Raw genomic sequence first — 23,211 nt, 5'->3', positions numbered from 1 at the left:
AATGTTTCAAAGGATGTGAGAAAGGGGGAAGAATCAAGGATAAGATTGTTTCAGCCAGGATGAGAAGTGAAAGGTGATGCAGCCATTCCCATCCTTAATACTTGAGGCCAGGAAAAATTCCTCTTTTAATCATGGAAAATGTCTGACAAATGATTCCAACCAGAGATTTCTTATGGCAGGAATCCTATTAAACCAATACAGTAGGAGTTCCTGTCATGGCTCAGCGGAAACAAATCTGACTAGCATCCACGAGGATGCAGGTTCGATCCCTGGCCTTGCTCAGTGGGTGAAGGATCCTCCGTTGCCATAAGCTGTGGTGTAGGTCGCAGATGTGGCTCGGATCCGTCGTGGCTGTGGCTGTGGCTGTGGTGTAGGCCGGTGGCTACAACTCCTATTGGACCCCTAGCCTGGGATCCTCCATATGCCGTGGGTGTGGCCCTAAAAAGACACAAAAAAAAAAAAAAACAGAACAAAAAACAGTAACTTTCCAGGTTATAATATTTTAATCTTCTTCCAAGCATGACACTGAGTTCAGGCTTCACATTTCATTCCATTCCAGGGATCAGTAAGGTCTCCTCATGAATTTGAAAAATACCAAATCAGTTGATAATGCCCAAATGCTTTATAATAGCATCCACTGTTAAACCAGAAAGACCGCTTTAAGTCGAGCCATTTAAGTGTTGAGTAAAAGGTTTGGCTATTTCTGTTCTCACATTATGACCAATTAAAAATTGAGACTGCAATTTAAAAACCCTAATGTGCTTAACATTTATAAGATCTAATTTCGAAAACTGCAGTTTTATCTCGCAAAAAAAAAAAAAAAAGAAAAAAAAAAGGGTGAGATGTGAGCACATCCACTTAGTTACCATGGTTATTCAATTTAAGAGCACACCTCATGGGTTTTTTTGGATCAACATGATTAATCATAGCACTCCTTCTCAAAAATATAAAGGGTCTGATCAAAAATTATTCAAACTGAATGTTCTCTTTTTCCTTTTAAAGAACTTTTTAGGAAAATGTAATGTTCTCCAGGAGAGAAAACCCTAGAGAAAATCTATTAGCAAATGAATAACTAATTAATTAATCAACTGATTCGGGCATTCAGCAACCATTTGTGATGTTTCTACTCTGGGCCAGGCACCAGGATGCGAAAGGGGAAGGAAAGGAGCAACAACATTGGCTTCCCCTTCGGGGAGTTCAAATACGCACGGGTGAGACAAAAATAAACTGTGATACAGCGGCAATAGGTCAGTATCAGAAGCTCATGCAAGTGTCAAGAGAGCAGAGTGGTGATGAAGGTTTCTTCCGCCTTCGGGGGCTGGGAGAGACCCGTCAGAACAGGGACTGAGGGACCCTGGACAGGGAGAGAGCGCACTCCAGCATCACCTAACTAAAGCAGAGAGAGTTCCTGTCGTGGCGCAGCGGAAACGAATCCAAGGAGGAACCATGCCGATGTGGGTTCGATCTCTGAGCTGTGGTGTAGGTTGCAGACACAGCTGGGATCCTGCCTTGCTGTGGCCGTGGTGTAGGTCGGCAGCTGTAGCTCCAATTAGACGCCTAGCCTGGGAACCTTCATATGCTGCGGGTGCGGCCCCAAAAAGCAAACAAACAAAAACACACTAAAGCAGAGGATTTGGGTACATGGAAAACAGCAGAAAGGGAAGTGTGGTGGAGCTGAGGTGCTTCCAGAGAGGCTGGAGGAAATGAGGCTGGAAAAGCAGCTTAGGGTCAGGGGGAGTCTCGGGCACACTAAGTAGGTCCTTGTCCTCCAGTCTCCAGGCAAAGAGAATCCATCCCTTAGCAGTTTTAAGTCAGGGGAAGACCTTATGAACTAGATTTGGGAACGATCACTCCAGAGATAATATAGAAGAGTCATTCATTCATTTATTTAACAGCCTTTTTTTTTTTTTTTGCTTTTTTTTTGCTTTTTTTAGGGCTGCACCTGTGGCATATGGAAGTTCCTAAGCTAGGGGATGAATTGGAGCTACAGCTGCTGGCATACACCACAAGCCACAGCAACACCAGATCTGAGCCACGTCCAAGACCTATACCACAGCTCACGACAATGCCAGATCCTTAACTCACTGAGTGAAGCTAGGGATTGAATCCACATCCTCATGGATACTAGTCAGATTCGTTTGTGCTGTGCCACAACAGGAACTTTGAACATCTACCACATAGTCGGCAAAGTTTTAGATGCAGGGGACATAGCAAGGACCAACACAAAACCCCCTGCCATTGCAAAACTGAGCAAAGGAAACAGTAAAAAAAATAAGTAAGTATGGAGTTCCCGTTGTGACGTGGCAGAAATAAATCCAACTAGTATCCTTGAGGGCCTGGGTTTGATCCCTGGCCTCGTTAGTGGGTTAAGGATCCAGTGTTGCCGTGAGCTGTGGTATAGGTTGCAGATGAGGCTCGGATCTCGAGTTGCTGTGGCTGTGGTGCAGGCCGGCAGCTACAGCTCTGATTCAAACCCCTAGCCTGGGAAATTCCATATGCCATGGGTTCGGCCCTTAAAAAAAAAAGAAAAGAAAAGAAAAGAAAGAAAGAGGAGTTCCTGTTGTGGCTCAGTGGTTAACAAATCCAACTAGGAACCATGAGGTTGCGGGTTCGATCCCTGGCCTCGCTCAGGGGGTTAAGGATCCGGCGTTGCTGTGAGCTGTGGTGTAGGTCGAAGACTCGGCTCAGATCCCGCATTGCTCTTGTAGGCTGGTGGCTATAGCTCCAATTAGCCTGGGAACCTCCATGTGCTGCGGAAGTGGCCCTAGGAAGGAAGGAAGGAAGGAAGGAAAGAAAGAAAGAAAGAAAAAAGGAAGGAAGGAAGGAAGGAAGAAAGAAAGAAAGAAAGAAAGAAAGAAAGAAAGAAAGAAAGAAAGAAAGAAAGAAAGAAAGAAAGAAAGAAAGAAAGAAAAAAGGAAGAAAGAAAGAAAAAAGGAAGGAAGGAAGGAAAGAAGGAAAGAAAAAGAAAAAAAAAAGAGTGAGTAAAACATGTGTTTTGTGTCAGAGGGTGATGAGTCTTATGAAGAACTTTAAAGCAGAAAGAATGAAATGGGAGGAGATGCGATTCTAAGCAGAGGGCTTCAGGAAAGCCTCACTGATAAGATGACATTTGAGCAAATCCAAAAGGGGTGTGGGAGCAAACATGTTGCTTTCTGAGCCAAGGGAACACCACATGTGTCCTCGTAAAAGGGAGACAGAGAAAGATCAGACATAGACACACAGAAGAGAAGTGATGGGGAAATGCAGGCAGAAATTAAGGCGATGAAGTCAAAAGTCAAGGAATGCTGACAGCTGCTAGAAAATTGGCCTTGGAAGGGCCAAGAATGGATTCTCCCACTGAGTCCCTACGAGTGCCATCCTGCTGACCCCTTGATTTCAGCTCAGCGACACCCAGTCCAGTCTTCTGGCCTCCAGATCTGTGAGAAAATAAATTTCTGTCATCATAAACCACGAGTTTATGGTAATCTGTTAAAACAGCCATAGGAAAGTAATCCAGGGCCGTGTAAGGAATGAACTACTGGAGGGGAGGGCAGTCAAAAGGAAATAGGGAGTTCCCATTGTGGCTCAGTGGGTTAAGAGCCCGATGCTGTCTCTCTGAGGATGTGGGTTCGATCCCTGGCCTCACCCAGTGGGTTAAGGATCCTGCGTTGCTGTGACTGTGGCATAGGTCTGCAGCTGTAGCTCTGATTCGACCCCTAACCTGGGAACTCTGTATGCCGCAGGTGCAGCCATAAAACAAAAGAAAAAGAAAAACAAAACAAAACAAAAAAAACAAAAAACGATATTCCAGGAGAAAGATTATGAAACCCAATACTAGGACAATGATTGACAAAAGTTAAGAAAACAGACATTAAAATGATGGAATTTGTTTTGGGGTGAAGTGGAGATAGTGGGAAAGCAAGGTGTCTACAATGATGCCAAGGTTTCTAATTTAGGTAATTTGGTAGACAGATTATTAACAAAGTCAGGAATTAAATAAGAAATAGAAATAGATTTAAAGGGAAGGACAGGTTAGTTGTGTAAAATATGGTGAATCTGGAGCGATGCCAGAGTTAAGAAGTGAAAGAAACTAACATTTACTAAGCCACAACTAAGGAGCAGATTCTTTATATACTTTTTGTTGTTGTTGTTGTTGTTGTTGGTCTTTTTGTCTCTTTGGGGCTGTACCCATGGCCTATGGAGGTTCCCAGGCTAGGGGTTGAATCGGAGCTGTAGCTGCTGGCCTACACCACAGCCACAGCAACACCAGGTCTGAGCCGTGTTTGCGACCTACACCACAACTCACCGCAACGTCAGATCCTCAACCCAGTGAGGGAGGCCAGGGATTGAACCCTCGTCCTCATGGATACCAGTCAGGTTTGTTAACCACTGAGCCAAGACGGAAACTTCTGCATTTTCATGTTTAATCACTGCAACCTCCTTATGAGGTAGATGGCATTTCCCATTTTATAGATGAGAACACTGATGCTCAGAGTTAGTGGCAGCCCTTGCTCTTCCCAACATACCCAGGAGTTTCCAACTTTTTAATACATCAAGACTCTCTTTTTTTATTCCCCATGCCCTGTGTTTTAAAAGACTTTCTTATCAAACTGCTTTTATTAAAGAATAATTCATTTTTTACTTTTTGCACTTAAATGCAAGTATAGCCACATGTGTATAACAATCATGCTTCTGACTGACATGGGATAACGAGACTTAGGTGTTAAAATTCCAGCCCAAAGAAAATAACATTTTCATTAGTCTTTTCATCCTTTTTGTAGGCAAATACATAATTTGCCTTGGGCTTTGTAAAGTATTAAATATTTCTTAAAGACATCAGATTGAAAACTAACTTTTCCTCTTATCCCTAATACAGCTCGAATGACATTGATTTTATTGGACTTTTGAAAGCAGGGAGAAATTTTTGTTACAATATTGAAATGTTTTTAAATGTGGATGTTAAAATAAAAGCAATGCAAGAAACTTTTTTAAAAAGGAAGCAAAATGTGCCAGCCCCAAATCTCCTGTTTTGACGTATTGATTATTTTGGTTTGTTTTATTATTTATTTGTTTGTTTGTTTTTGCTTTTTAGGGCCACTGGTGCAGCATATGGAAGTCCCCAAGCTAGTAAACTGGAGCTACAGCTACCGGCCCACACCACAGCCACAGTAACTCGGGATCTGAGCCGCATCTGCAACCTACACCACAGCCCATGGCAACGCCAGATCCTTAACACAGGGCGCGAGGCAAGGGATTGAACCCACATCCTCTTGGATACTAGTCCGGTTCATTTCCGCTGAGCCACAACAGCAACTCCCATGTGGATATCTTGATTTAAAGTTATTTAAGAAATAGCTGGTGCAAGAAGGACACTCTGATGCTCCTTTGTCCCCTGAAAGCAGGAGATAAATGTCCTATGGGTGCCCGCTCTGTACCAGGAGGGCTGAAGGCATCCTTATCATGAGAAATAGGAAGCTTAGGGCTGAGAAGGTAATATAAACAAACCTTATTACTTCTTCACTTAATAACTAGTCCAAGCCCATACTTCTTTGTCTTAACGCTTCATAATTTTATTCTTTCTTTGTCTAAAAGGGAAAAAAGCTGCCTGCTTTGGTCATCGCCCACTTGGGTCAAAATTTTATGGGGCTTCTGCATATACACAATTAAATGTGTTTGTTTTTCCTATTAATCCATCTCTTGTCAATATAATTATTAGGCCAAAGGACCTAAAAGGGAAGAAGGGAAATGCTTTCTACCCTTATACCATCCCAGACTATAAGTGCAGTCAGAAACAGGGTCGATGAGGAAAGAGAAGTTAGAAGTGGAAGATAAAGTTGGAGGCGTTAACACAGAGGTGATACTTGAACCCATAAAGAACAGATGAGGAAGTTCCCGTTGTGGCTCAGTGGGTTAAGGACTTGATGTTGTCTCTATGAGGACTAAGGTTCAATCCCTGGCCTCGCTCAGTGGGTTAAGCTTCCGGTGTTGCCTTCAGCTTCGGCATAGGTTGCAGACGCAACTTGGATCTGGTGTTGCCATGGCTGTGGTGTAGACCCCAGTTCCAGCCCCAATTCGACCCCTAGTCAGGGAACTTCCATATGCTGCAGGTGCAGCCATAAAAAGAAAAAGAAAGAAAAAAGAATAGATGAGATAAGCTTGCTGAGTACAGAAGACAGAGGAATAGAGCCAAACCCCCAGGGATCCCCAAGGACTCCCCGAGAGCCAAAAGTTGTTTCCTATGACACCAGCCACGAGGAGCTGGAAAAAATGTTAATCACTGAAAGAGTAAGATATACACATCGGAGAGAGCATAGCCTAAGGGATAAAAATTATCAGCTTAAAAAAATATATTTGAAAGCACTGAACTCTAAGAACTTAAAGGAGCAGCATGTCAACAACAGAAAATCCTATGGGAAAGAGCCCAGACTTACTGTTGGATCCTGTGTCTCTCTGAGTTTGTGTGTAAATGACAACAATTTGTCCAAAGCTTCCTGAGGTATACTGGGGACCTGTATTAAGAGAGAATTAAGGAAAGAAAGAATAAATTGGGATCTTGGATCAGTCAACCAGAAATCATGGCTACTTATCAAATAATCTTGGAATTATATTTTTAGAAAGTCTCTACTTAAAGGTATCATGTTTCACTTTTGTTTTTTGTCTTTTCGTCTTTTTAGGGCCTCACCTGTGGCACATGGAGGTTCCCAGGCTAGGGGACCAATTGGAGATGTAGCCGCCGGCCTACGCCAGAGCCACAGCAATGCCACACCCAAGCCATGTCTGCAACCTACACCACAGCTCACGGCAATGCTGGATCCTTAACCCACTGATAGAGGCTAGGGATCGAACCCACAACCTCATGGATCCTAGTGGGATTTGTTTCTGCTGTGCCACATGGGAACTCCCTCATGTTTAACTTTTGGATAAATCTGCTTATTTATTCTTCTCTGGAAACATTTTCCTCTCTGCTCACTCCTTAAAAATCCGGTGGCTAAAACCAGGCCACTCTTCATTTCCAATTCCATCACCAGGATAAAACTGAAAGGAGCTTCTAATTCAGTTAAAAACTGGCAACTAGTGTACCCATACCATAAACTTCATATTTCAGCCTACATTCATTAAGAAAAAAGAACCTTTTCACATATCCTTTTATGGTAGCCTCAACTCTAATTTAGGCATTTTTCTTACTGAAAATAAACTTCTTCATTTAGTGGGTATCTTACATCTCTGTCTACTAAGTGACATAAAGTACTCTTCTATAAAGGGTGGATGCTCAAGCTGTCCATGTGTTCAAGGGCTTTAAAACCACGTACTTGGGGGGCACGATCTATTTATCAATGAACTCTGAAGAACAGCTGCCGCCAAACACACACTGGTTGCTTTTAGCTATACTAATTTTAATCTCACATAGTATTTATTTGAATTGAATTTTAAGAAATTTTTACATAAACAGTACCAAATTTAAAATTCTAATTTAGGAGCTCCCATCGTGGCTCAGTGGTTAACGAATCCGACTAGGAACCATGAGGTTGCGGGTTCGATCCCTAGCCTCACTCAGTGGGTTAAGGATCCAGCATTGCCGTGAGCTGTGGTGTAGGTCGCAGACACGGCTTGGATCCCGAGTTGCTGTGGCTCTGGTGTAGGCCTGCGGCTATGGCTCCGATTTGACCCCTACCCTGGGAACCTCCATAGGCCGTGGGAACAGCCCAAGAAATGGCAAAAAGACAAAAAGACAAAAACAAAACAAAACAAAAAAAACAAACAAAAAACAAAACAAAACAAAAAACCCCCATAAAATTCTAATTTAAAAAGAGCAGAAGAAGATGGTAGAATAATGACTGGTATAATGTGATGATTTCAGAAACAAACTGCTCACGGTTTCTTTGATCATTGAGGTAACTGGACCTTTTAAAATGCAAAGTTCTCTTCAACACACACCCATGTAGTCTTTAAATCAACATGGGACATGAGAAGTAGGACTGTTTCCATTTTCAGATGAAGAGACCGTGGTTGAGTAATTTACCCAACCAAGATCTAGAAGCTCATAAGTAGTGGCTTTGACATTTAAAGCCAAGATGTTTGACTTTAACGTTTACGAGCTTATCCATAACCATGCTCATAAGATCTCGAATTAATCGGTTCATTCTGCTATTTCAAAGGGGATGGGTGCACTTATGCAAAATGGTAATTATCAATGATCTAGGCTAGTACTGTCAATAGAACTTTCTATGGTGACGTGGGAACGTTCTTTATCTATGCTATCAGTCACTTGAAATAGGACTGAGAAACTGGGCAGTGCTACGACACCAAACAGCGCAGTTCTAGAACTCCAAAAGTGCTAAACACAATACTTGGTGAAGGCAGACCCTGAAACAACAGATTACATACACCACAAACCACCAGACAACTACCCACTTAAATATAGGATATATTACAATCCTGAGGGGACCAGGACTACCTCCAGGACTACTTAGTATTTTCTTTTCTTTTCAATTAAGAAAAAAAACTTTGAGGGGATAATTTTCCTTTTTTCTTTTTCTTTTTGCTTTTAGGGCCACACCTGCAGCATATAGAAGTTCCTAAGGTAGGGGTCAAATTGGAGCTGTGGCCGCTGGACTACACCACGGCCACAGCAACTCGGGATCTGAGCTGTGTCTGTGACCTACACCGCGGCTCACGGCAATGCCAGATCCTCAACCCACTGAACAAGGCCAGGGATCGAATCCTGCATCCTCATGGATCCTAGTTGTGTAGCTTAACCACTGGGTCATGAAGGAAACTCCCTGAGGGGATAATTTTCTTTTTATTGCTATGACCATGGAAGTGGATTTTCAACTCCTTTGTTTCTCATTTTTTAAAAATAAAGTATAGTTGATTTACAATGTTGTGCCAATTTCTGCTGTACAGCAAAGTGAACCAGTCATGCATATATATACATTCTTTTTTTTCTTTTTTGTCTTTTTTTTTGCCATTTTCTTGGGCTGCTCCCATGGCATATGGAGGTTCCCAAGGTAGGGGTCGAATCAGAGCTGTAGCCACCGGCCTACGCCAGAGCCACAGCAACATGGGATCCGAGCCACGTCTGTGGCCTACACCACAGCTGACGGCCATGCCAGATCCTTAATCCACTGAGCGAGGCCAGGGACCGAACCCACACCCCATGGTTCCTAGTCGGATTCGTTAACCACTGAGCCACGACGGGAACTCCAATATATACATTCTTTTTCTCTTATCATCCCCCATCATGTTCTATCCCGAGATTGTACACAATTTCCTGTGCTAGACAGTAGGAGCTCGTTGTCCATCCATTCTAAATCTAATAGTTTGGATCTACTAACCCCAAGCTCCCCATCCATCCCCCTCCAGTATTTTCTATAAAATCTAAGGAACTAAAATATATTTAGCCTCCTCTAATAGTAGGAACTTAAAATAGTCGCATTCAGCTGACCGTTAAAGAAAGGAAAAGGAATCCCCAAACTGCCTCCACCTGAGAAAAAAGGAGAGCCAGCCTACATTCATGGGTTTCGAAGTGTGGCCCCCAGACCAGGGCCATCAGCATCGCTTGATGGTACCTGATGGTACAGATTCTCATGTGCCATCCCAGAACTACCAACTCAGCAATATGTCATTTAGCAAGCCCCCTAGATGATTCTGAAAAATGTGGATGTCTGAGAACCATTTTAGGAGGAAATGTGGAAATAGACAGAGCCCAAAATATCCAACTCTGCTCAAGCAGGTGTCAAGAATGCCTTAAAAAGAGAATAGCTGAAGGCAACAGGCTAGTGCTGGCCTCATTCTTACCATTTCCTTAATCACTTGGATTTCTTCACTCTTGACAAGTGGTTTCATGTAATGGAAAAAGAACATGGTTAAGAATTCTGGTCCCAGCCACTGCTGTGTTGTGCTTCCAATAACAGGGGGTTCTGCCAAAGCGATGATTCTGAAGGAGGGGTGGATGGGAAAAATTGATCTAAAAGGGAACAAAATTTTCAAAAAATAGAACATTTCATGTTAGAAATTAGGTCATGGTAGCTAAAGCCTAAACAATAATGAGGCTATATAATACAGTCAAAACTCTTATCCAAAAAACAAGCTTTACAAAAAAAGTCAGGACCTTCTGTTTTTTAAAATATTTTTTGATATTGAAGTATTGTTGATGTGTAATGTTGTGTTAATTTCTGCTGTACAGCAAGGCGATTCCACTGCACATATATACATTCTTTTTGAAAAAATATCAGTTTCCATTATGGTTTATCATAGGACACTGAATACAATTCTCCGTGCTATCTAAAAACCTAAGATTAAAACAAAAGAAGTCTCAGCAACTGCTAATATAGGATGTTACATATCCACTGATGAAAACTCCATCCCTGGCACAAACTAGTGTTTTGGATTTGTTGTTATGCCTACAGTACATTTTCTCCAGACGGGATTAAGATGGTGCAATAGAAGGACTGGAACTCACCTTCTCTCATAAAAACAACAGAATCACAACTCAATGCTGAACAGCCTTCGACCAAATGCACTGGAAACTACTCCAGAAGACAAAGAAGAGGCCACATCAAGATGGAAGCTACCAAGTCCAGCCACCCAGTGCTGGTCGCCCCTAGCCAGCAGGGAGTAGCTACAGAAGATCGGAGCATCGCCCCATCCCATATAACAAAAGGCTGGAATGATAGGTTCCCAGGAGGATGAGACAGACCCCCCTCCTCCACCCTCAAATGTGATTATTCACATGGAGACCTGCTGTGGACATGAGTACCGCCCAGCATAAGATCTACACCCTTACCCGGAATGTGGAGCATAGAATAACCACCTACAAGGATTCACTGCCCTCAGTCAGGGACTCGACGCCCTACCCCTCCCTTGACCTTTCCTTCCTCCTTCATCGTTCCCGCCATGAACTCCATCCAGCCACAGATTCCTGCCACAGATCCTTTACAAGCTTAGCACTTTCTCACAGTCAGGGCTGGTGCCATCCTGAGCTCAGCCTGTGTGCCTCTGATGCCTTCATAAATCTCTTTTGCTTTACCAAAAAAAAAGAAAAAAAAATTCTCCATAGTCCCTTGAAACCAAATCCCACATAGTCCATATATAGGTTCCCTGCCGTTACTCAGAATCTCCTGTTTTTCAAGGAACCCCCTCTGCATCAATCACAGAAAGACCAAGAAGTATGATCCAGGATGAGACTTTTGACAATACAGAAAATTTAAGCAGTGTAAGGGATTGGATTAAAATTAAAATTTGAATTGGCAATAAGAATATTTAGGTCTTAAAAAGGTAGAGAAATGTTAACTTTTATATAATTCACCCTTCTGTCACTTTATTATTATTATTTTATTTATTTTTTTTTTCTGGCCACATCCCAGGGCCAGGGATCAAACCAGAGCCACAGAAGTGACAAGGCAGGATCCTTAACCTCTAGGCTACCAGGGAATTCCACCCTTCTGTCATTTTATAGGAAACAATATGCCTTTTAAAGTGACCTCTTCGATAAATCTTTGCTAAGGAATCTGAGCATACAAATAACCTAGGCCACACGGGGGAATAAGATAAGACTTCCCAGGGTTTGTGAAATGACTTGAGTAGATTTTGAAGACGCTAGAAGCTCTTTATCATGATCTAATCATGGGTGATATAGTCAAGTTCTTATCAATTCTCAAAAAATACCCTTGCAAATATACCTTTGGAGGGTTATCTCATCCTTGCTGAGAAAGGAGAGATGAGACTCAAACACTTGCCAGGATCTTCAGAAAAATAAAAACAAAGGGACATAAATGGCATTGCTTCGCTGCCGTTAACTATTACCATAGAACTCAACAATTAAGTGAGCAGCAAGAATATCAGGAGATAGGACACGTGGAGAGAGAATCAGATAAATACTCTGAAGATCTCACATGAAAAGAAGTCTGCCCAATACAACATGTAAGGATACTGAGTCCCTGGCTGTATGGTCTATCATTTAAGGGGGCCACAGCATAATTTGCAAACCAGGCTAAAGCAATTTTTAGATATGACCATATATATATATATATTTCTTGGGCCGCTCCCGCGGCATATGGAGGTTCCCAGGCTAGGGGTTGAATCGGAACTGTAGCCACCGGCCTACGCCAGAGCCACAGCAACGCGGGATCCGAGCCACGTCTGCAACCTACACCGAAGCTTATGGCAACACCGGATCCTTAACCCACTGAGCAAGGCCAGGGACTGAACCCGCAACCTCATGGTTCCTAGTCGGATTCGTTAACCACTGAGCCACGACGGGAACTCCTAGATATGACCATATTTAGAGTCTGGGTGAATTCATAAAAAGTACCAAATATCATTTTATGTCTCTAAGAAGAAAAAAAAAAAGGAAAGACTTATAGATATTCAAGCATGGCATGAGGATGATCCATCCAGAGGGGGTGGTCTAGGAAAAGATGACAACACGGATGGTGCCTGAAAGTCCGGAGGAGAACATGATCGCTCAGGATTGCTAGCAGTTCAGTAGTCATATGACAGAACCTGGACAGAGAAAATTCTCTGATTTAAAGGCTAAAAGGGAAGGTCATTTCATTTTCCACTTCTGCTCAGTGGTTTGCTATAATCCAGAAGAGTCTGCTTCATGGCCCAGCCACAGATGTTAGCTTCATCCTTGATCCTCCTCTCTCAGCTGGGAGGAAAGAGGGTGGGAGAAACACAGAGCCTGCGTATTTGTGCTCTGCTGCAGATACAGTCTTTAACTCAAGACAGAGAGGGATACTAAATTCAGGCACCACCAAAGCCAAAATCCAGCAGGCAAGCCGAAAGGGGAAGTCCAGTTTACATCCTTGAACCCACAGGTCAGGAAATAGGTGCCACAGTTGAGCTGTAAATCTAGTCCCACAAGAACAAGTCCCATGAAAGCAAGCTAGTTGGTTTACACTTACATAGGCGATGGTCATTGCTTCTGAGGTACCTCGTGTGTGGCTTGCTTGCTCTTTGGTGCTGATTCTAGCAGAGAACCCAAGTGAGCTGGTCCATTTTTAAGCAAGCAGTTTCTGGGAGTTCCCACTGTGGCTCAGTGGTAACGAACCCAACTAGGATACATGAGGATGTGGGTTCGATCCCTGGCCTCCATCAGTGGGTTAAGGATCTGGCATTGATTGCCCTGAGCTGTGGTGTAGTCGGCAGCTGCAGCTGTAGCTCTGATTCTATCTAGCCTGGGAACTTCCATGGGTGCAGCCCTAAAAAAAAAAAACAAAAAAGTGAGCGGTTTCTGAGGGACCTCATGGGTCAGGCAGAGAAGCCTATGCTGACTATACAAACAGGCATCAAAACTACTGAAAAACAGGATGAGAAGGACCTTTTTGTTTGCTAGGTTCTCCGCAAAGCCTTCCTTACATATAAATAGGTCCTATGGAAACGCATTTCCTGATGATGTGAGGTTCTCCACGTCTGGAAGTCAGAGCGCAGAGTATGCCTGAGGATTGGCCACGGACTTTCAGGTGATCTGACAGACTGGTGGGGAATACAGAGGCTTCTGAGAAAGTGGGAATAATTGAGAATCAGGAAACACGCACTCTTAAAATTGAAAATCGAGGGTAACTTCAATTTTACTAGAATGTAACAACAAATAACAAATGAAACTAAAGGTACAGATTAACATCGGATAAACAGATATTACTATATAAAGAATGAAAGCTTGAAAAGCAAAAGGATCTTTTAAAAAGACTTAAAAGATTAAAAGATGGGGGGGGGTCAATGTATTTGTTTGAGGGTGTAAGTTTTTAGGGAGGAAGGTACTTTCCAAGGCTCCTCAGCAATAAAAAGAATGAATTATCAATACACGTAACACGGATGATCTCAAAAGAATTATGTTGAGTGAAAGAGCCAGGCCCCCAAGAGTACATATTGTGTGATTCCAATTATATAAAGCTCTAGAAAATGCAGGTTATATAGAATAACGGGAAGCAGATTCCTAGGGGTGGGAGAGGAGGGTGAGAAGGGACAAGGGAGGGATTACGAAGGGGTCTGAGGACACTTTGGGGATCCCAGCTGTATTAATTCTCTTGATTGCCGTGATGGTGTCAGAAGTGTATAAAAATAGCAAACTGGACACTTTAAACAGGCAGTTTTTAATACGTCAATCATACCCCAACAAAACTATTAACAAAAGACTTCAATACATTTCAATCTCTTGAAGGAAATGATAGGCCACATTTGAACTTGAAGCAATGATATCAAAGCTTTTTATAAAGATATTACATGAACCAGAAGAGGATTCTGTAATGCCTTCCACGCTCTAATTCTAATGTTCCATCTCAGAATTTAGAGGGTATGCAGTTCTGTACACTGTCCATGTTTTCCCTTTGTTGCAATGGAGCAAAGTGCACGGACCCATTCCTAACTCATCTTTATACCACACAATGTCTGGAAGACAGCAGATGCTAAATACGAGCAAACGAGTGAACAAATAAATATACGGTTGCTGTTAAAAACCATCACTGCAAGAAAATTTTTGAAGACCTTTGGTGGCAAGAACAAAGCAAAGATAAGAGAGAAGAACCGAGAAAAATGATTTCCCATCCAAAAGTAGAGCAGCTTAGTCTAAAGCTGGTCTTGAATGAATTTTTGAAAGACCGTGCATTCTCATATCAAATATTTGATACGTTTGTGAATCAACACAAAAAAACTCACTACACACAATAATAAGTAATTAGACCCTTCATAGGCACAGAGCTTAGAACATTTCTTTGACCATAATAATGTCTAAGATTATTTTACAAAATCAGAATTTGCTTAAGGCTCTTTAAGCATCAAACACAAAGACTTTGCCATAATACCATACATCTACCTAGAATTTTGTTAAAAAAAATTTTTTTTTTTTTTTTTGCCTTTTTTTAGGGCTACAACCACAGCAATATGGAGGTTCCCAGGCTAGGGGTCTAATCGGAGCTACAGCCGCTGGCCTATACCACAGTTCACAGCAACCATGGATCCTTAACCCACTGAGCGAGGCCAGGGATCGAACCCGCAACCTCATGCTTCCTAGTCAGATTCGTTTCTGATGCACCACGATGGGAACTCCAGAATTTTGTTAAAAATTTACATGGCCGAATTTTCCAGCAAAGAGATCCTGAGATTTCTGAGAGAGGTAGGAAAGAATGCTCAAATCCTAAGCAGCTTCAAACATGAGTAAGAGTAAAGGGTGCAAGGACTCCAGCTGACTGAGGATTATGCTTCACTGTCCAGGTGTGATTCACAACTGATTCACAAAAACTGGGAGATTATAAACTGTTTTCAATCTTGAATCACCATTGATAAAAGTGCAAATGAAAGCATACAACTGAGACCACGCCCTGAGGCTTTACTGCATCCCTGAGATAACCAGAAGCCTTTCCTTGGTAAAATAAACTATTAGTCATTCACAGAAATGCTCATTCCCCCACCCCCCCCATCAAGGCTCTGGTCAACAGCAGGAAGAGACACATTTAGAAGCCTCTAGTATTTGTACACCTCCTTTCCCCAAAGACGTTTTCTTGCCACAGGAAGCAGTTCTATTTTGGTCCTTATTTCCTGTGAGAAATGCAGGCATGGTGTTGGGTTTGCGTGGACACCAGGCTATTTCTAACTACCACGTCCACAGTGTTCCTGGGGTCTTGCAACAGAAGGAGACGCCAACGTTTTCTTCAACTCTTTCCAAGGGCACGTTAGCTATGTCATTACCTGCAAAGAATACCTGCAGAGCACTATGGAAACGATGAAGGTATATGATCTTGGTGAAGAACTAGAACACAGTGAAGGCCCACAAAGGAGTCAAATATAATTGTATAGAAACTAGGTTTCACACTATGAAGTTGAAAGGCTTGGTGGCCCACGGCTAGTAGCTGCTAATTATGAGACCCAGTGGTAGCAGACTTGTCATGAAAAGGCAAAGTATGCCTAATTAGTAGGTTCCTCAAAGGAAACGTTGCTGGCTCAGAAAGGTATCTAAAACTGGATTAATAGAACTACTTTACCTTGATTTTTCCAGAATTTATTCTAGGTTTCACATGTATTCATTATTCCAAAATGTTTACTCAGTGATCTACTAGGTGCCAGGTATTGGGACATTTGAAACAAAGAGCTGAAGTACAGAGCAAGACAGAGTCTGGACAACATTCAAGTCCTAGGTTCCAGTTGTTTCTGGAGGCCCAAATGCAAGCTCTCCCTTCTTTTGAACATGTGAGATAACCTAAAATTCCTTTTTGCCACAATTTAAGTGGTTTTTGTTGTTGTTGTTGCTATTACTTGTAACTAAAGGATTCCTGCCAAACGCCAATACAAAACTCGTTCTTATCTGAAAGCTAAAAGGTGTTTTAATTTACCACACTGGGTCAGAGGCAAAGAAGCTTAAATCTGACTTCTCTTCATTCTCCCTTTGACCTTTCTCTCCATCTCAAAAATCCCCCACAAAGATCAAAGCATTAATAGCTGAGTTTATTTAAAGATGAAGCGAAATAATAATCACTTTGCTGAACTTCAATTCTGTGCTTACATACAGAATAAAAGGATAGATGACTTGGGTTATGAATTTCTAATTTATAGTTCATCCGCTAATGCCAAAAAGGACATATTAGATATGGACAATATAGAGGATCAACAAATGCTAGATAATAGGTCTCATTATTTACAAGAATAACTCATGAAACAAATTGATTTTCTCACAGAGTACAAATTTCCCACTTTTTATGCTATGCTGTGTCCTTTCAGTCAAGCTGCCTGTTCTCCATCCAAGGAATACAGCCTTGAAAGAAATAGTCAAGTGGCTTAAAGGAAGACTCTAGCCTATGACAACCCTAAAAGAGAATGTATTCATTCTCAGAAAGACAAATGTCAGCTACAAAATTGGAGCAAGGTTAATCAGGAAAAGGTAAAGAAATTTACCAATAATCCATGGGAGTTCCCTTCGTGGCTCAGTGGTTAATGAATCCGACTAGTATCCATGAGGATGCAGGTTCAATCCCTGGCCTCACTCCATGCGTTAAGGATCCAGCATTGCCGTGAGCTGTGGTGTAGGCTGCAGATGCAGCTCGGATCCTGTGTGGCCGCTGTAGCTCCAATTTAACCCCTAGCCTGGGAACTTCCATATGCTGTGGGTGTGGCTCCAAAAAGAGCAAAACAAACAAACAAAAAAGTGAGTCTCATCTCACTAACAATCCATACCATCAGAATGTGACAGATTCTATAATGGGACTGTGTTTAACTACAAAATTGAGAAAAACTGTTCACAGTCATAAGAAAATAGTGTGTTTCTCAAATTTAAAAAAAAAGGAGGAATGCTGATTAGGAAAGGAATTAGGCTTTCACCTAGTAGAAATATTTCAGATGGAGAGCAGAATCAATTTTTAGACTCTCACCTCTGGAAAGTCAATCAAGTCTGGGCAAAATGACAGAACGTAAGAGAGAAAAAGAGGTTCAGCCCCTTCTTCAGGAGATTCAACATCTAACTGATGAAAGTTGCAGAAAGAGACCAAAGGAAACCAGAGAGTGGTAGTGGAGAGAGATTAAAGTGAGGTATTTATGCTACAAGTAAGAAGAACAACATGCCTGGATTAGGACAAGCCAGAACACACCACAGGAGAAAGATGAAAGGGACGGAAGGTAAAATTGACAGAATACCTGATGTGCCGGAATGTGCAGAAAAGAGATGCAGACAACAGAGAAAGTGTCTGGAATGCAAAAGTGATACACAGAAAACAGGGTTGGGGAGAGATGATCAAGGCGGCAGAAGAAGGAAGCTGAGCTCAACCCCCACCCCCTTATCACCATGAACACATCAAAACTCCAACCATGGAGTTCCTGTCGTGGTGCAATAGAAACAAATCCAACTAGGAACCATAAGGTCTTGGGTCGATCTCTGGCCTCGCTCATTGGGTTAAGGATCCAGCATTTCCGGGAAGTGTGGTGTGGGTCACAGACTTGACCTGGATCTGGCATTGCTGTGGCTGTGGTGTGGGCCGGCAGCTGTAGTTCTGATTAGATCCCTAGCCTGGGAACTTCCATATGCCTCTGGTGCGGCCCTAAAAAAAAAAAAATATATATATATATATATGTATGTGTATATATATATATATATATATATATATATATGTATATATATATGTATATATATAAGCACACGTGGAGCAATTCTCACTGAAAACCAACTGGACACTGGCAGAAAGACTCCTAGACAACCAAGCCTGTAAAGAAAGATTCATACAGGAGTTCACAGATTAAGAACCAAACATAGTGTCCATGAGGATGCAAGTCTGACCCCTGGCCTCATTCAGTGGGTTAAGGATCTGGTGTTGTTGCAAGCTGTAGTGCAGGTTGCAGATGCATCTCTGATTTGACCTGGGAACTTCCATATGCCAAGGAAAGAAAGGAAGGAAGGAAGGAAGAGGGGAAGGAAGAAGTTGGGTAGGAAGATAATAGAAGCCATCAGCTTGGGACCTAGGCCCCCAGGAGGGGACACAGAAGAGCAGTGGGATTACACAGACTCAGGGATCTTTCCTGGGGAGTGAGCAGTTTGAAACCCTTACTAGGCATCCCAGTCCTAGGTCTGACTATGAGAGGACAAGTCCTCTTAGCCAGCTTAAAAACCAGTGGGACTTATAGGAGGGCTCTAAGAAAACTAGTCTCAGCTTGGTGAAGAGGGCAAACACATTTGCTTACGCCTAGGAAGAAGGTGGAGAAAGTAGACTGAAACTAGCTGGGGTCTAGCTGGTTTCCACCGACTGTCCCAGGGCTCATCCCCGCCGATGTGAAGCACTTGCTCCAGCTCCTCTAGCTCCATCACCATTCCACACTAGGTAGAAGCCTGTCGTTCCAAAGGAGAGTGCACAGTCGGGGGGGATGGAGCCAGCTCAGACACAGCACAACATCCAAAAGGGTGAGGGTGACCATTATTGGTATTTGTGGAGGTGCCAAATCAGGAGCAGCTTAGACATCTGACTAGTGTGCTGAGACCACCCCAAGCCAAGTGCATGCTCTGGCCTCTCTTGTTCCAGTGCCACTCCCCTCTGGGCAAAGATGTTATTGTTGGGAGGGGGAGGGAACACACTTAGAGGGAATGAAACGAGCTCACACCTGACCCTCAGAACTTCTGCTCTAGCACCTTGAGACCCAATCCTGATTCCAATAGGGTGGTGACAGCCATTTAGAATGGAGAAGCCATGGCTCACACCTGGTTCTGGCTCTAGCCCCTCCATCATTAGCCTCACCTTCCAACAAGGTGAAAGCTGTCAGCACACCCTAGGGTAAAATGTGATCCATGTTCACTTCAGGTCCAGCTCTCCCACCAAAGCCACCGGGCACACAGGGACTGCATAGGGACACTCCCACACAGGAACATCCCTTCAAAACTGGGAAAGGTAACTGTTTTACCTCTAAATAGTGACAGATAAGGTTAATAAGCAAAATGAGAGGATGGAGGAATTTGTTCCAAATGAAAGATTAAGGAAAAAAACGGAGTTCCCGTCATGGCGCAGTGGTTAACGAATCCGACTAGGAACCATGAGGTTGCGGGTTCGGTCCCTGCCCTTGCTCAGGGGGTTAACGATCCGGCGTTGCCGTGAGCTGTGGTGTAGGTTGCAGACGCGGCTCGGATCCTGCGTTGCTGTGGCTCTGGCGTAGGTCGGTGGCTACAGCTCCGATTCAACCCCTAGCCTGGGAACCTCCATATGCCGCGGGAGCGGCCCAAGAAATAGCAACAACAACAACAATAATGCCGAGGGAGTGGCCCAAGAAATAGCAACAACAACAACAATAATGCCGAGGGAGTGGCCCAAGAAATAGCAACAACAATAACAACAACAAAAAAAGACAAAAAAAAAAAAAAAAGGAAAAAAACCCTGAATAAATAACTATTGAAACAGAAATAATTTAGCAGAGAGACTCCAAAACATTAGCAATAAGAACGCTAACTGAACTAAGCAAAAGAATAAATGAACAACGTCATAATTTTAAGAAGAAACTAGAAAATATAAAAAAGAACCAATTGAAGCTGAAGAATATAACAACCGATATGCAAAACACACTAGAAGGAATTAACAGCAGACTAGGTGATACAGAAGAACACATAAGTGATTTTAAAGATAGAATAATAGAAATCACACAGAGAAGCAAAAAGAAAAAATTTAAAAACGAAAACAGTTTAAGGGCCTTCTTGTACAACATCAGGCATACTAACATTCACATTATAGGGGACCCAGAAGAAGAGACAGGGAAAAGGGTTCAAAAGTGTATTTGATAGAATTATGGCTGAAAACTTCCTGAACCTGAAGAAGGAAACCGATATCCAGGTACAAGGAGCATAAAGACTCCCCATCAAGATGAATCCAAAGACACCCACATTTAGACATATCGTAATTAAAATGGCATAAAAGAGAATTCTATAGTAAGCAAGAGAAAAAGAGTGTCACATACAAGGGAACCTGATTCTTCTGTAGAAACTTTGCAGACAAGAATGAAGTGGCATAACACATTTAAAGTGATGAAAGGGAAAAACCTACAACCTAAGATAGTCTACCCAACAAGATTATTATTTAGAATTGAAGGAGTGATGAACAATTTTTAAGATGAGCAAAAACTGAAAGAGTTCATCAATACTAAACCAACCCTAACAGAAATTATAAAGGGTCTTCTGCAGGTAGAAAATAAAAGGCTTTAACAAGAAGCAAGAATTTACAGGAAAGGAAAAACCCCACTGGTAAAGGCAAATATATAATAAAGGCTATGGATCACTTAAATAAACTAGCATTAAGATTAAAACACAAAAAATTATAACATCAACTATAATTATAATAAACAGTGAAGAGACAAACATGAAGATGTAAAATATGACATCAAAAACACAAAATGTTGGAGAGGGCAGTAAAAAAGTTGACTATTGTAGAATGTGTTTGAACTTGAATGACTATCAGTTTAAAATCAGGAGATATAGGTCACTAATACGTCTCTGTGTAGTAACAAGAAAAGAAAAGAAAAGAAGGTTACTTCTTCCTCTGTCTTATAGCATAATCTACATCTCTAACGCTGAAAAGCTGCATTGTAATTTTTATTTATGTATCTACTTCTCTTTATATGTAGGCAGTAATTAACTTTAGGACAAACAAAACACATGTAAAAGGACACCTAACTGTAGTGTACTGATTGGCTCGGCTGTGTATAGTCCTCTGCCATGACAACAATGCAAACACTGAATGAAGCTGTAAACAAAATCACTACCTAACACTTAGGAAGAATGGGATATAAGAAGTATGTATGCATAGTTGAAAGAGGGATGGTGAAAGAGATAAACTGTAATTTTTCCTTAGTAGGAAATCAATAGATATTGCCCAACACTGAAAAATAAATCAAGAAATGTCAATGAAAATATATTGTTTAGTGGTATGAAAGTAGACATCAAAAGGAAGAGCTCAGGAGTTCCCGTCGTGGCTTAGCAGTTAATATATATGACTAGCATCCATGAGGTTGCGGGTTCGATCCCTGGCCTCGCTCAGTGGGTTAAGGATCTGGCGTTGCTGTGGCTGTGGTGTAGGCCAGCAGCTACAGCTGTGATTTGACCCCTAGCCTGGGAATCTCCATATGCCGCAAGTGTGGCCGTAAGAAGCAAAAGACAAAAAACAAACAAACAAACAAAAAACCAAAAGGAACAGCTCAGAGTTGAGAGTGGTAGCCTCTGAGGAATGGGAAATGGGAAAGCATCCCAGGACAGATAACAGGAGACTGTTATTTTTCATTAAAAGCCTTGGCAAAACTATCTGGCTCAAGTTTCAGGCATATTTAACAATGACAAACAAACAAACAAAAAAAAACCCACTCAGAGTTTCCAGTGCGGCTCAGTGGGTTAAGAACCTGACATAGGATCCCTGAGGATTCGGGTTCCATCCCTAGGCCTCGCTCAGTAGGTTAAGGATCCAGTGTTGCCTCAAGCCGCGGTGTAAGTCACAGATGCAGCTCGGACCGTGGTGTTACTGTGGCTGTGGTATAGGTCTGCAGGACCCCTGGCCCTGGAACCTCCATATGTTGTAGGTATGGCCTTAAAAAGAAAAAAAAAAAAAAAAAAAAAAAAAAAACTCAAACAAATATTAAAAAACAAACATAGGAAACCAAGCAGGGCTATGATCTGTCCCCACCTATTCAGAATGACTTCTGGAGAAAGAACTGAGCCTGGTTTCTATTCATGGGAGGATGAAAATCAACCGTGATGAAGACATTTTGAGAAGAAAGCACTGCTAACCAGCCTGAGCCAAAAAACACAATGCTCAGGGCCACTTTGTTCCTAAAAGTGGCTTCATCTGCAAAACTGCCTGTGACCACTAGGGAGAATCTGGATTCTTTTCACAGAAAAGGGTTGTCATTTCCTGGACCCTTGGCTAGAAGACAATGCTCCTCAAGTCCTAAAGGAAACTGATGGGCAGTCTTGCTGCTGCGCAATTGCTTTGATTCATCTCCTTCGAAATACAATTGTTCCCCAGCAGCTGAATCACATACAAGTAATGTCCAAGAGTTGAATGTTATAAGCTCAAGGTATGATAGGAGAGGGGTAAATACATGCCTCCCTAAAGACTGAACCAAACCATTCACTGGGCTAGAGGAGTTTGATGATACACACCTCAGAAGCGCAAATAGCTGTGTAGCCAAGTGAATTTTTAAATAACTTATACAGAGATAGTAAGGAATTTAACATGTCTTCTCTATGAAAAAATTCCAGGGAAATTTTTAAAAATTCTCCTTAAAACATAATCAGAATAAAAAATATACATAATTATCATTTGTAAGATTTTATCATTTTAAATGTGGCAGTGGAGTTCCCATGGGGGCTCAGTGGTAATGAACCCGACTAGGATCCATGAGGATTGAGGTTCAACCCCTGACCTCAGTCGGTGGGTTAAGGATCCAGCATTGCCGTGAGCTGTCATGTAGGTCGCAGTTGTGGCTCTCCCATTCGAGCCCTAGCCTGGGAACTTCCATATGCTGCAGGTGTGGCCCTAGGAAGCAAAAAAAAAAAAAAAAAAAAAAAAAAAGGCAGCAAGTGCTTTGTGGAAGTGGGGCGGAGTGGCTGGCTTCAATTAAATAAGTGACTAGGAATTCCCCAGAGCAACAATCTCTAATTATGTAAAAATATCCATGGAAATGTAATGAGACAAAAAATTACTGATAATTGCCAAACGTCCTCTAAAGCAAAGTATAGTGGGTGTGGCAGAAAGAACTATTTTCTTTCAAACGTCTTAATTTGAAAAT

The 23,211-nt window shown here is 42.1% G+C and overlaps 1 protein-coding gene across 2 annotated transcripts in view; it reads right to left on the bottom strand.

Moving 5' to 3' along the window:
* VWA8 (von Willebrand factor A domain containing 8) overlaps positions 1-23,211 on the bottom strand; it is a 545,205-nt gene that overhangs the window by 403,141 nt on the left and 118,853 nt on the right. For both annotated transcript variants that reach the window (XR_014819568.1, XM_021065625.2), the window contains exons 15-16: positions 9,778-9,946; positions 6,411-6,488 (exon numbers count right to left, since the gene is read on the bottom strand). Coding sequence is in view for 1 of the 2 variants with exons in the window: in XM_021065625.2 (XP_020921284.2) it covers positions 6,411-6,488; positions 9,778-9,946 (247 nt within the window). In the remaining variant the exon portion in view is untranslated. The remainder of the gene's footprint in view (positions 1-6,410; positions 6,489-9,777; positions 9,947-23,211) is intronic.

The sequence above is a fragment of the Sus scrofa genome, chromosome 11 (genome assembly GCF_054392235.1).
Source record: "Sus scrofa isolate SSC_HxYL_T2T_F1_AM1 chromosome 11, Sscrofa_HxYL_maternal_Yorkshire_Landrace_v2.0, whole genome shotgun sequence".
NCBI classification, from domain to species: domain Eukaryota; kingdom Metazoa; phylum Chordata; class Mammalia; order Artiodactyla; family Suidae; genus Sus; species Sus scrofa.
This window is presented reverse-complemented; position numbering and strand designations above follow the sequence as displayed.